The sequence below is a fragment of the Rhipicephalus sanguineus genome, chromosome 3 (assembly GCF_013339695.2).
Source record: "Rhipicephalus sanguineus isolate Rsan-2018 chromosome 3, BIME_Rsan_1.4, whole genome shotgun sequence".
NCBI lineage: Eukaryota > Metazoa > Arthropoda > Arachnida > Ixodida > Ixodidae > Rhipicephalus > Rhipicephalus sanguineus.
Window position 1 is genome coordinate 143,557,338 of NC_051178.1, and position 12,847 is coordinate 143,570,184.

General features: G+C 47.4%; 1 protein-coding gene across 1 annotated transcript in view; it reads left to right on the plus strand.

Annotated features, from left to right (window-relative positions):
* Nucleotides 1-3,009: 3,009 nt before the first annotated feature.
* The window catches only part of LOC119385922 (uncharacterized), a 24,388-nt gene continuing 14,550 nt past the window's right edge, over nucleotides 3,010-12,847 (plus strand). The window contains exon 1 of the mRNA XM_037653286.2: nucleotides 3,010-3,171. Coding sequence (XP_037509214.1) covers nucleotides 3,010-3,171 — 162 coding nt within the window. The remainder of the gene's footprint in view (nucleotides 3,172-12,847) is intronic.

Here is a 12,847-nt window from a genome sequence, read left to right on the forward strand (position 1 = left end):
CAGGTGGGAAGCCAAGAATCCCCCCAAGCCCTTCAAGCCCTTCGAACTTCCCGCGGAGTTCGCAGTTCGCTTCAGCGCTCTATCCAACGCTGCTGCTGAACCACTGCTACCTCAGCGAGACGACCCTGGAGCTCCCGAACGAGCCGGCCCCTCGGAGGAGCACCGAAGCGTCGCACTGCCAACAGGGAAGAGCAGATGGACTCAACTGCTTCTCGCAAGCGCAGCCGCGAGGAGGTCAGCAGCGACGACGAGGAGGACGGACCTCGCAAGCAGTCGGCCACCTCTCCTGCCGATCCCGAGCCTTCCGACGAGGACAACGACCCCACACAGTGCACTGAGGAGACAGGGACAGAGGCCACAACACCTGCGAGCCTCGACGAAGCTGCCGCTGCTACAGTGACCTCCTCGGCGGCCCAAACTAACAAGGTGTGGGTTCGAGCTAGTTGGTACTCCATGATCACTACTTCTTGCGCAAAATTTTTTCTAAGACGACGGACGAAACAGACACGGACGGGCGCAAACTTCCAACTGAATTTATTATTAACATGTGCCCTAAATATATACAAATATGACTATGACAAAACAAAGCAAAAAACACCAATGCCACATGTGTGCAGTGTGTCAGCGCGCATTAGCTACTCACTCCCCCAAAATGTAGTGACCCTTCCAAGAAAGCCATTTCTTTCTGTGTCAATGACGCTGACGTCATGCTCACGCAGTTGCTGCCCTCCCTTTGCATTTTGGCTGCCTCCACAATCTCTCGTGTGCGCTGACCCCCTGTGGACCTGACTGCTGCTGCCGCCTTGGAGGCCCCACCTGCTGATGCTGCTCCCACGGCCCAGCCACGGCCGGTCTGGAGGCGCGCGCTCGCTCCTGCGGTCTGGAGGCGCGCGCTCGCTCCTTCCTTTACGGCCTGCGCACGGGGGGCTGTTGCTACCTATGGCCGCAATTTCGTGGGGGCGCTCCGAGCCAACTGCTCCCTTGCCGGAAGCTTTTTTTTTTTTTTTCTTCGAGCCTGGTGGCAGACATGTCACCGCCCCGTTTTAAAGGGGACGCTCATAGCATCCATCCATCCATCCCTAACTCACTCCCGGCTGTTGCGGAGGCTAGCGCGCGCAGGGAGTGGTCGGCTTCCGACTTACCGTGGCGCTTTCTGAAGTTACTCTATATGGTATTCATGGTACCAATGCCATAGAAACATGGTAGCAAGTATATATGATGACTCTGGTAAATTCCGCTTTACAGAAGTGGTGGCGCAGGCCGCTCAGCCCGCCTCTGCTGCTCGGCAAAGCATCGACGCGGTTATAACACAGCCTTGGTTTTTTTTTTTGTTTCTGTAACTTCGAGAGTAAGTAAGAGGATGAACATTGCATTTGGTTGAGGAAATGGTTTAATCATGGTTTAGGAAGTGTTTATTTCAAATGTATGTGCCGGCCGTCGCTGTACTTGAAAATAACAAAATTGCACATTTTTTGTTGGAGGCATCTTAATTCGTGCTTTAATATTGAAACAAATACTTCAAAAAAGTGAAAGTCACTGCATAATGGGGACGGCCACGCTGAAGACGAAGAGGAAACATAAAAAACTTTCAGAGAATACTGTCAATGGGAAACAGAATGTTTTCGTTGGTACTACAACAATATGCGCATGGAGAACTGAAAAAAATCACTGCTGGTAAAACACTGTAGTGACGATCACATTAAAGGAGTCAAGTCTGTCACAGCCTGATATGCTTCCGCGAGGGCTTGTGAATAAAACCGGAAGGCCTGTCATTCTGATCTGTTAACTTTTTTGTGCAGTTAATAAGAAGAATCCGGAGAAACTTCTCAGAAATAATATGAGCCAGCACTCTCGCGTGACTCTTGTCCACACCTTCCGTACAGTCGAGAAGTGGCGAATCTTCAAGGTATGGCTCAACAGTCAATTGCAGAGTCACGAGGATTTTCGTTCGAGGAAGATATTTGACTGCTTTCTCGAAGAACGTCACAATTGTGTCCAGCATTGAGAGTAACTCCGGCTTTGTGTAGTGTAGATCATAGGCTTCTTGCTGACGGAGAATATGATACAAAGGACTGCTCGTTTTGTTTGTCGTCACTAGCATGGCGCATGTTTCGCAACCGACATCAGTGATGAGTTTGGCAATGTAACCACCTACATGCACCAAGCCTGAATAGGCAACAGAGTTCGGTGGTTTGCGAGGAGGTTCTCGCAGAGCTTCAAGTTCCTCAATAACATCTTCCGGAATAGGCACCGCCGCTTCTTCAATGTTTTCGTCGCGAATGCCCACGTCTTTTGAAGGTAGCGCCTTTTCCGTGACAATGTAGGTCAAAGCAGCTGTGACGGCTCCCCTCTGTGACGTTGTAAATATGCGTGGCTCACCAAACATGCTCTGCTGTGGCAGCTGGGGTTCTCTAACGTGCACCTAAATCTAAGCACACGGGCCTCAGGCATTTTCGCCTCCATCGAATATAAGGTGGTCGGGTCTTAAATATTATTGTTGCTAGTAGCGCTGTGTGTGCGTCTTCTATTGCCGAGTGCCGAGAAAGGCAGAATGTCCCCACACGCACCTGTACTTCCTTCACCGCTTGCTACAACCGAAAGAAGTAATTAGCACGAGAAATTGGCCGGGCACCGCTGGTTTAAAACACGAAGCGCATGCGGCGAAACACGCTTTGGGCGGTTGGCTCGCGACGCCCTCACGCGGAGCGCGCCGTCGTGACTGTATAGAAAAAGTTCCATTGTACTCCCGGCGGCTGCTCAGGCCGTAAGGGAAGGAGCGAGCGCGCGCCTCTAGACCGGCCGTGGCCCAGCCTGCTGTTGCTGCTGCTCTCGCAACACCCCCTACTGGGGCCACTGCTCCTGAGGCCCAGGCTGCTGTGGACCACGTCACCCAGATCGTCACTAGCCTGCTACTCACCCTGCAGGATGCGGAAGCCAAGCTTCCACACGATCACCCCTTCCGAGCCATCTGCCAGCTGGCAGCGGCCTTGCAGCAGCCCACGAGCCACCATGGCTAGTCCTCCTGCCAGGGCCCACCTCCGCCGCTGCCCGAGCATTCTACAGTGGAATGTAAACTCGCTGCGGGGGCGGAGAGACGATTTCTCCCTGCATCTCCAGCGGGAGGGCTTCGACGTGCTGGCTTTGCAGGAGGTCTACGACCAGGCTGAGGAGGTGCGCCTGCCGGGGTACGTGGGCTACAGCAGCAGGACCAGGTGCACCCTGGATGCCTGCCACGCAGGGGCGGATCCAGGCGCTTGCTTTGGGGGGGGCGGTTGGTTGTTGGGGGGGGGGGAGAGGGGGAGGGGGGCGTTGCCCAACTTTAAAACTTCACGTTAGTAACCAAATGCTCATTATTTTTGTTCTCAGTTGCATTGCTCAGTGCCATTTCATTATCTAAAATAATATCTCGTAGAAAACCACGTGCAGTTTTGAAAACAATTTATTGACATGGTGGGCATGGTCAAATCTTGTAATATCACAAAAACCTAAAAGTTTACGCAGGAATCTGAGTAATATCGGCGACAAATATGAACACAAGAGAGAATGCAAATCACGCAAGCAGCATTAACCAGCATAGAGCGGCGATTTGTACGTTTACACGAAGTCTCACCGAGCTTTGTACATAGGAAAGTAGAGCGACACTCATCATTCATGAGTCATACACAAGAAGTACAATGAGGTATCTAGAGTGATACAAAACAACTACAATAATGTTTACTAAAAGTAAACATAACTGCATTATACAGGGTTGATGGAAACTTTGAAGAAAACAATTCAAGGGTTTTTAAGGACTTTCAAGCACCTAACGAAGAATTTTCAAGGACTTCAAGCAACACGTGTTGAGATCGTAGAAAAAGGAAACACCAGCTTTTACAGCATGAAGCACATCCTTCATTGCACACAAGCCAAAGTAGGAACATTTTCACAATTAATAGCTAACTAAAGGAATTCTCACCGTTCCTTTTTCGCTCATATTTTTTACACTGTTTTCCACGGGTTTCAGTGTTCTTCTGCTAAGTTGCTTAAACTGATTCACCTCACAATATGGATGTATTGCGTGAGCGCGTGTGCACATGACACATACACAAAATGTGCATTGCCAGCCTTAAAATTTTTTCAACTTATATGTATATAAGACATAATCGCCGCTAATATAACACAAAAACGCAGGAAAAAACACAAACATGACAACATGGGCAGCACTTGCAACTTATTTTGTGACATTTTAGGGGCAATTATGTCACATATAGCAAGTACCAACTAGGCGATGAACACGTTCACCTGTTGAGCATATATGCCCACACACACACACATATGCAAAGGGGTCGGGCTCCCTTCACTCTCTACTGCCACAAAATAAAATCCTCGTCAACCCTCTGATCAAAAGTAGGCTCGTGCAAACATAACTTTCTAGGCTCAAAGTGAATGGCAATTAGTGTCGAATAATTTTGTAGTGATTTCATATAGTAGCGGGATTTGAATTGTAGTAGGATGCAAACTATATGTGGAAAAATAATTTAAGTTTTAAAATTTCTCATACGTAAGCAATATAAGACGATAATAAAAGGAATGACTGAAGTGCAGAAGTGTGGCTTCGCGCTGGGACGGATTTCCCCTGACAAGGTGGTTTTTCGGCAGAGCAGTCCCGTGTTGCAGTGAAACCATCTTTAAAGCGGGTTACATGTGTTAGAATATGTCTGTTCGTTCTTTTTAAATACTTTCAAATTCTAAATTAATGTCATAGCGAATTGGAACCGTGTAATATGAGCTCGATTATTGGCACAGAACTATCCAAAATGCAATTGCTAAAAATTGGCTCAACAAAAGTGTATTGACAAAATTCAAGGACATTTAGGGACCTACAAGAATTTAAGAGTTTTCAAGGCCTTAAAAGTGCTATTTCAAAATTCCAGGGTTTTCAAGGGTTTCAAGGACAGCTACGACCCCTGTAGCATAAGAAAAGGCGGCAATCTTAACCAACAAAACAAAAGTCGGAAAGAAACATGTGCAGCAGAAAAACGATATTTACACACGAATGAATGTGTATATTCGTGATAAAAAGGTTCACAGGTTTGTTAGAAAAGCATGCGGGGTTGGCATCTTCGGCAATTAAGCTTGTAAAGACTCAAACTATGGAGGCTGGTTAAATCACAAGCTCTAACCTCCGCTGTCCGCTACATTTGGTTGCGAACCGCTCAATCACTTTACTCGTGTCAATGGTAATGTCCCTATGAGCATGTAATAATGCCAGCCCAGTCAAACGCTCTTCACCCATTTGAGAGCGCATCCACGTCTTCAGACGTCGTAAAGCAGAAAAAGACCTTTCGGCACTGGCCACACTTACGGGTAGAGTGGCCAGTATCTGAAGAAATGTGTGAATTAAAGGAAAGATTTCCCTGTCGCACGTGTCCAGTGCTCCCGCAGCGGTAGTGGGATCTTCCCTTCCGTCTTCGGCCTCGCGCATCCATTTCTGTCGCCATAAATCTAGCTCAGCTTCAGCCATCTTTGCTGTCGTTGACACATTTGTGCCCATGAAAGCGGAATAGCGCCGAGAAATGTTTGCGAGATACTTTTTGTCGTCCTCTTTTGTGGCGTGACTTTGGGACGGCACAAAAAGAAAAAGTTCGTAGGCACTTTCCGCCTCAACAGTGAATCGCGATTTTAAGTCAGTCAACACATTGTCCAGTAATGGAGCGTAGACTGCCGTCCTATAGTAGCTCTCTACATCAGGCATAGGGACGTTGCATCTGTACGTCTGTCTTTTAGTAATGCGTGGCGACCGAATCTCTGTTTCCAGTTCATCTGCCAGGACGACGGCGTCCTTGTAGAGTTGCGAAAATGTTTCGGCAGAGTCCACTCTTCGCTTATCAAGAACAGCCATGGTGTCCACCAATGCGTTCTTGGCCGTTCGGACGTCAATACACTGTCTCTGGAAGAGACGACTGAGCGGAAGCGTATGGGCCAGCATGTCGGCCAAGCAGATAATAGTAACCAGGAATTCGCCGTCTTTTATGGCGGCAAGGAGCGTTTTAGCTTTCGCCGAACTGTGCATTTCAGTCCAAGTGGAGATGCTCTCCAAAGCCTTGGCCACGCTCCCAAGCGAATCACGAAATCTCATAACGCCGTCGTGCCTCTCAATCCATCTCGTTTCGCAAAGACCTTTCAGTTGACCACCAAGGATGGTTTTCAAAACAATATTTCGTTTCGGTGACGCTGTAAAAAAAGAAATCACCTCTTTCATAACACCAACAGCATTTCTAATGGACTGTAGCCTTGATGATTTTGACAGCGACAAGTTTAGTGCGTGGTTGAAGCAAGGACAGTGCACAGCATTGGGTGCCGAGCGTTTAATTTCAGATACAGCGCCACAAATCTGAGAGACCATGACGCTGCAGCCATCGGTACCTATACCAACGCACTTTTCGAGATCAACTCCTAATGCCTTCAGTGCCTTAATAACTTGTTGCCCGAGCGTTATTCCTGTCACAACGGGCTCACTTATGCCAGAGCCAACAGCCGTGCTACCAATATCACTACGAATGTCTACGAACTGTACGAAGTCTTCTCGAATGACGTTGTTGTGGACATATCGCAGAACAAGACACAATTGTGACATATGAGCAACGTCAGTATATAGTTTCATCAAACATAACACTGTACATGCCGGATTCTTGTACCTGTTGAATTATCATAGAAAGCACTTCTTCCGCACAGCACGTGATTAGTTCATTCTGGGTTGTCTTGCTTATATATGTTGCCCGAGATGACGCATTGGCGAGATGCCTCTCGAGTTCCTTGTCACCACTGGAGACCCGAAAGCGCAATAGTTCACGAAAGTTTCCCTCGTTAGCGACTGGTGAAGCCTCTTGTGAGTTGTCGAGAAGCGAGCCATCGTCTCTATGTTCACGAAGCGGTATGCCTTGACGCCCTAGAAATATGATGCTTTCTATGATGGGTATCAGACGGTTTCTATTCTCAGTCACTTGAAGTAGACGCTGTTTGGACACTTGGTTCGCGACATCTCTTTTCGGTGCACCAGCACAAGCAAGAAAGTTTTTTGCGGCTTCCACTGCTTCCTTGTGGTATCTGGTGGCTTCATGCCGAGGAAGATCGCCATCCTTGCCTAGTAGCCTCGCAAATGTCCTGAGCGGTCTCGTCACAAGTTTCTGAAGTGGAACATTTCTTTGGTAGCCTCCAACGGCGCCTGTTGCGAACAATGCGCAGTATTTGCAATATAGACCTTTCTGACTGTTCGACAGAACAAGCCACTTAAATTTAAGCAAATGTGCACTGCTCAAATATCTTTTTTCCTCTTTGCCCCCTTTCTTGTGGATGGAGTGCGGGAAGCTATAATTTTGTGGCGGCTGCCAATGGGACTCCAGCAAACACCTCTTGGAGAAGTTGTCAACTTGCTTTTCCACGAAGTTTGCAATGTCCAAAGAACCCGACACCATGGCAGTGCCTCCACTGTCGCTGGCTGTCAAGAGCGTGGCGTCCGATCTTTTGCTTTCGTGTTCGGCATTCTGCATGCAGACAACATTCGCATCAATCTCATCTACGTGCAACGAAGGAGCGGGGAATGGAGTCTCCGTACGACTGGCTTGAGAGTCTTCTTGGCGAGTCTTCTTGGCAGCTGGACGGAAGAAACTGTCGATCGTTTTAGTACTCGCCCGCTTCATTCTTCACAGTAACTGTAAAAAGAAAGGAAATTCGCACTAAACGTTTTTCACTATCGAAGAAAAAGATGTAGGCAAAACAAAGCTGAATTTTTTTTCAACATTTCTTTTGGAATGGTTTCAGAAGTGCAGATAAGAAATTGTAAAACAGTTTTCATTTTCAAACGGTACAAATGATTACACAAACGTACAAAATCGTTTGCAAGCGTGGTAGCAATACAAGAAACGAATAGAGCGTTTTAGAAAATTACGGTAATACCGTGCCATATATGGTACAGTATTACCGCACCACTCCTCCTTTCTAGCTCGTTGTGTTTTTGCAGCTCCCCGTACCAGTTACTGTGCGTCCCCCGAACAACAGGTTCCTCCTTCACCATACAAAGACTGAGAGGCAGCACTTAGGCGTGACAATTTCATAGTCATTTTTGAAGAAAAGCATTTGTAGAGCTGATGTACCCTCACTGGAATTAGGAGCGGCAAATGCACAAGAGAGAAAGGAGGAGTGGTGCGGTAATACCGTACCGTATAGGGCACGGTATTAGCGTAACTTGCTAAAAACACTAATAGAGCGTTTAGCAAGTTACTGAAATACGGTACGCAAATCGGTAAGGCAGTATGGTAGCGTTCCTCCTTTCCCGCTGGTTCTTTTGCCGCTCCCCGTTCCAGTGACAGTGCGTACCCCAAACGACAGGTGTCTCGTTAACAATGTGTAGGCTGACAGGCAACGATCAGGCGTGACAACCCCACAGTAATTTTTGAAAAAGCTTTTGTGGTGTTGGGGTTTATATAGGTGCTTCTGTTCAGAAATAAGAAGTGGGGTTTGGTGTGCACGATAACTGTCTCTCGAATAGGACACCTCAACCAGTACACACACGGGGAAAGGGGATGAAAAGAAGACAGAGAGGAGGAAAGACACTAAAGGAGAACTTGCGGGAAGGTAGGACGTGCCTTCACTGGCAAAAGGTCGACGACCGGGAAAGGAGGAGCGGTACCGCCATACGGTAGCTCCCACGGATGGATGGATGCTATGAGCGTCCCCTTTATAACGGGGCGGTGACATGTCTGCCACCAGGCTCAAAGGATAAAAAAAGAAAAAAAAATTCCTTGTTTCATGTTGTCCTAATGCCTTATCTACATTGATTAAATCTATGTTATTATAACAAAAATATAAATTCACAGTCCATCTCTCTGCCTCTTAAGGCAGGAATAACCTTTTTTTCCCCCAATTATTTATTTTTGTACTTTATCTCTACTTTTCTGCCACCAATACTCTAACCGTCTCTTACTTATTTCTATCGCGGGCGTGTTCAGCTTTCCATTGTTGTCCCTAAAACCCAAGGCTTCATGTAGACTCGTGCCCACACGTATACCTGGGTGTTTGCGCAGCGCCGTCCACCGCCCCAGCGGAGAGAAAGGAAACCTCTGGTAGCTCGGACCGGGCGCGCTTGCTTGGTTTTCCCATTGCGCGCGCGGAGAACGTGCTCCCCGGGGCTTTTATTTCGCATTTTTCACGCTATGGGTGCAGCTCCTTCGTCGTACTGGAAAGCAGGCACGCAGCCCTGCTGCATTGTGAACTGTCACAGAAGTTTAAAAATGATGAAGAGCCAAAAACTCCCCGTCAAGTTCTACCGTTTGCAATGCAAGCAGTGCGAGGAGCAGAGGTGTCAACAGTGGATTATGGCAGTTAGCCGCACTAAGAGAGGAGCTTTCGCAGTCTTGTCACCTTGAAGCAATTTTTTGTTATACACAGTATTACGAACTATTAATGGGGAGAAACGCGATGATCGTGCTCATTTGAAAGGGAAGTGCGTTTGTGAACCGAAGCTACAACAAATAGACAACCGCTGTACATTTCGAGATTGCGCGCTTGTTTCCGAGTCAACCATTTGTAATGTGACAGCAGCGGAGCATGTTGGCTTAATGCACAACAGTTTAAATACCGCACCGTGAGTACTGCAAGTGTTTTATTCAGCTGATTGCGGTACATTTCCTGTCGCGGCTAACTGTAAACAGAATTAAGCTGCATGTTTGCACTGAGCGTTTATATTAATTGGCCTTGCATGCAACACGCCGTGATTGCTTAGCAGGCTGAGGTGTTGCGCTGCTAAGTTCGAGGTCATGGGTTCGATTCCCGCATACGGCACCTGCATTTCGAAGGGAGCGAAATGCAGTAACACCGGCGTACTTAGATTTAAGTGCACGTTAAAGAATCCCAGGTGCCGAAATTAATCCGAAGTCCCCCACCACGGCGTGACTCATAATAATGTCATGGTTTCGAATAGTAAAATATTATAGGCTTGCATGCGCGCGAGCCGCGGGCGATATACAGCTGCCGCTTTGGAAACGAGCTGACAAAAAAACCAAGGCGGCAATTAAATTTTCGATTGATTGAAATAACTTTAATGTGATTGAAATGACTTTAATTTTCGATGGCTTCGCGAAATCAGACGGGCTTAGCATCGGGCACAAAGCTCGGCATTATCATAAATATGCGCGATCCCAGTGGGTATTGTATGATGCTGACAAAGCGAGCTGTCGAAACAACCAAAGTGACATTCGAATCAGCGAACAAGGTGCATTATCAGGCTTCGATATTATCCAAAATGAAACAAGACTCTGCAAGAAACATGCTTGGTCGAAGTGGGTATGAAACATTTTTTGCTCGCATCATTATGCTATCCAAGGGAGCTCTAAAAAAATGCAAGGCGATCCGACGTTGTTATCATCCGATGCAAACCTCGGCAAAAGTGAAACTCCCACGAAACTGAACACTGCATGCGCATTGCGATCCTGCCAGGGCAGATGTAAATTTATGCTCTTCACGCTGAGCTCATAATAAATTTAAAGACACGCGACAAACTTGGCATCCAAGCAATCGAAAGTTATCAATCGAAAGCGCACGCGAAAGCGTGGTGGTTGTTTGCTGACAGCTCCGAGCAGACACGACTGCCGCAACGAAGGTGTGTTTTACCGGTAACATATAATTACAGAACTCGCGCAGTCACCTCCCTATTCATGTCATAGAAATGTGGCCTTTCACCATCGGCACGCACGTAGCGCTCGCCCAAACAGCATCGTCCTTGACGACCTGCTCGGTCCCGCAAAGGTGGTCGATCAACCGCTCTCCTCTGGTGAGATTTACACCGTGAAAACGTTTTTTCCATCTTTTCCACCTTTCTAAACCTTCAGAGCAAGCGACAAGTGAAGCTGCACGTGCAAGGCGAGCAGAGAACAGCGCGTGCAGGGTGCGTGAACGTGCTGAGACAGCAGCAGTCAAAAGGCAGGTGCGGGGAGAGCAGCGACCGGGTTTTTGCAAGAAAGGCGGCGAAACGCGCGCGACGCAGCGTCCCCTGGCCGAGCTTGGGAGGCCTGGCCGGGTAGACTGCACGTGCGCACGCTTCTTTCCTTAGCGAGCGCGCACGTGCAGTCTAGCCCGGCCGTGCGTAAATAGCTAAAAAAGGAACCAAGAAAACACTGCATTTGAAGCACAACACTCGACTTCGCCATTTTTTTCGCAAATGTATCGCATTTTTAACTTTAGAAAATTTCGGGAAGTAATCAAAACCATTTCTCCTGTCCCCTCCTGGCAGCTAAACTCTTAAAAAACAGGCCGGCAACATCACTAACCTAATACTAACCGTTACTAGTCACAAAAGCACTACCGTCTTGGCAATGGAAGATAATAAAATGCGGGTTAGTGAAATTCACTACCGGGCTAGCAAGTGAATAGTAATAACTCGAACGATTAGCCCATTCTAAGTTCTTCGTACGCATAGGTCGGCAAAAAATGTGGCAGCTCACTCAGACTCACTCACTAAAAACATATCTTACCCTTAGGGCTCACTCGGACTCAGACTCAACCAAAATGAATTCATTCGAACTCACTCAGACTCAGGCTCACGGCTCGATCTGAGTCGAGTGAGGTGCGGACTCATGAGTCCGCTAGCCTATAATTAGCCTTTTCTAGCATAATGTCAATGCTCTTTAACGCCAATATCTCGCATAATCGGTGCGCTTCTTAGCATCTTTGATTCGTACCTTCAAATACGAGTTATCTGAGTTTGTAGTTCAATAAGGACTTTTTATTGAATGAGATGACTAAAACACGAGATATTTATCAGTAAACTTCCCGTGAAAAAGTTTGGGGGGAGAGGTCAAGGCGACCTCTCCCCCCTCCCTCCTCAATCACGCATCTGATCAATAAATATTGAGCTGACCTATGAACGGTAGCGCGTTGAAGTATGTGGGACTATACGTGAGTATAAACGTGAGACGACATAAGGCTGATAGCAATGCTGAAGTGAGTAGACAGGACCATAGGTCGGCAAAAAATGTGGAGCTCACTCAGACTCACTCATGCAATATATTTTGGCCTTTGGGCTCACTCGGACTCAGACTCGCCAAAATTTTTTTCTACCGGACTCACTCGGACTCAGACTCACCAAAATTTTTCCCGACCGAACTCACTCGGACTCAGACTCACAAAAACTCTACTCCCCCGGAGTCACTGAGACTCAGACTCACGTCTCGATATGAGTCTGAGTGAGTCTGAGTGAGTCGACTCATGAGTGAGTTTGCCGACCTATGTTCGTACGGCACAGCCATGGAATTTAGACTACGACTGATCGGAACGGCCTGCCCCGCGACATTGCCGAAATCACCCGTTCAACAACATTTACAATAAAACTAAGATCTAGCACCACTTAATAATGTATGGAGCCACGAATTTGAAGAACTTTGTAACCCCACTTCTCATGTAATACCTCAAATGTGACGTTTGTAAGGAAAATAAAGTGAAGTAAAGTGATGTGAAGGGATGATCAATATTTGATACCTGATAACGCAAATATGGCTTTCACTTCATTAAAACTTGCTAGGTGACCCCAAAGGACAGCGCCATACATTTACCCGCAGCATTTCATACGCAAGGATTAATAATAACAAATTTTGAAAACTTACGCATTGGTCGCCGCAGTAGGCACCCAGGAAACTCGGATAAAGCTGGTCACCGGCGGTTCATCTTCAAGTGCTAGTAGGCCGGAGTAACGGTTCCTTCCATGGTGCCCGAAGACCACGATGGAGATTGGCGGAGACGAAAAATGGACTTCGGAGCTGACACTCTACAGTGGCACCTGAGAGTCCTCACTGAGAGTCCCCTCTGACGTATTGCC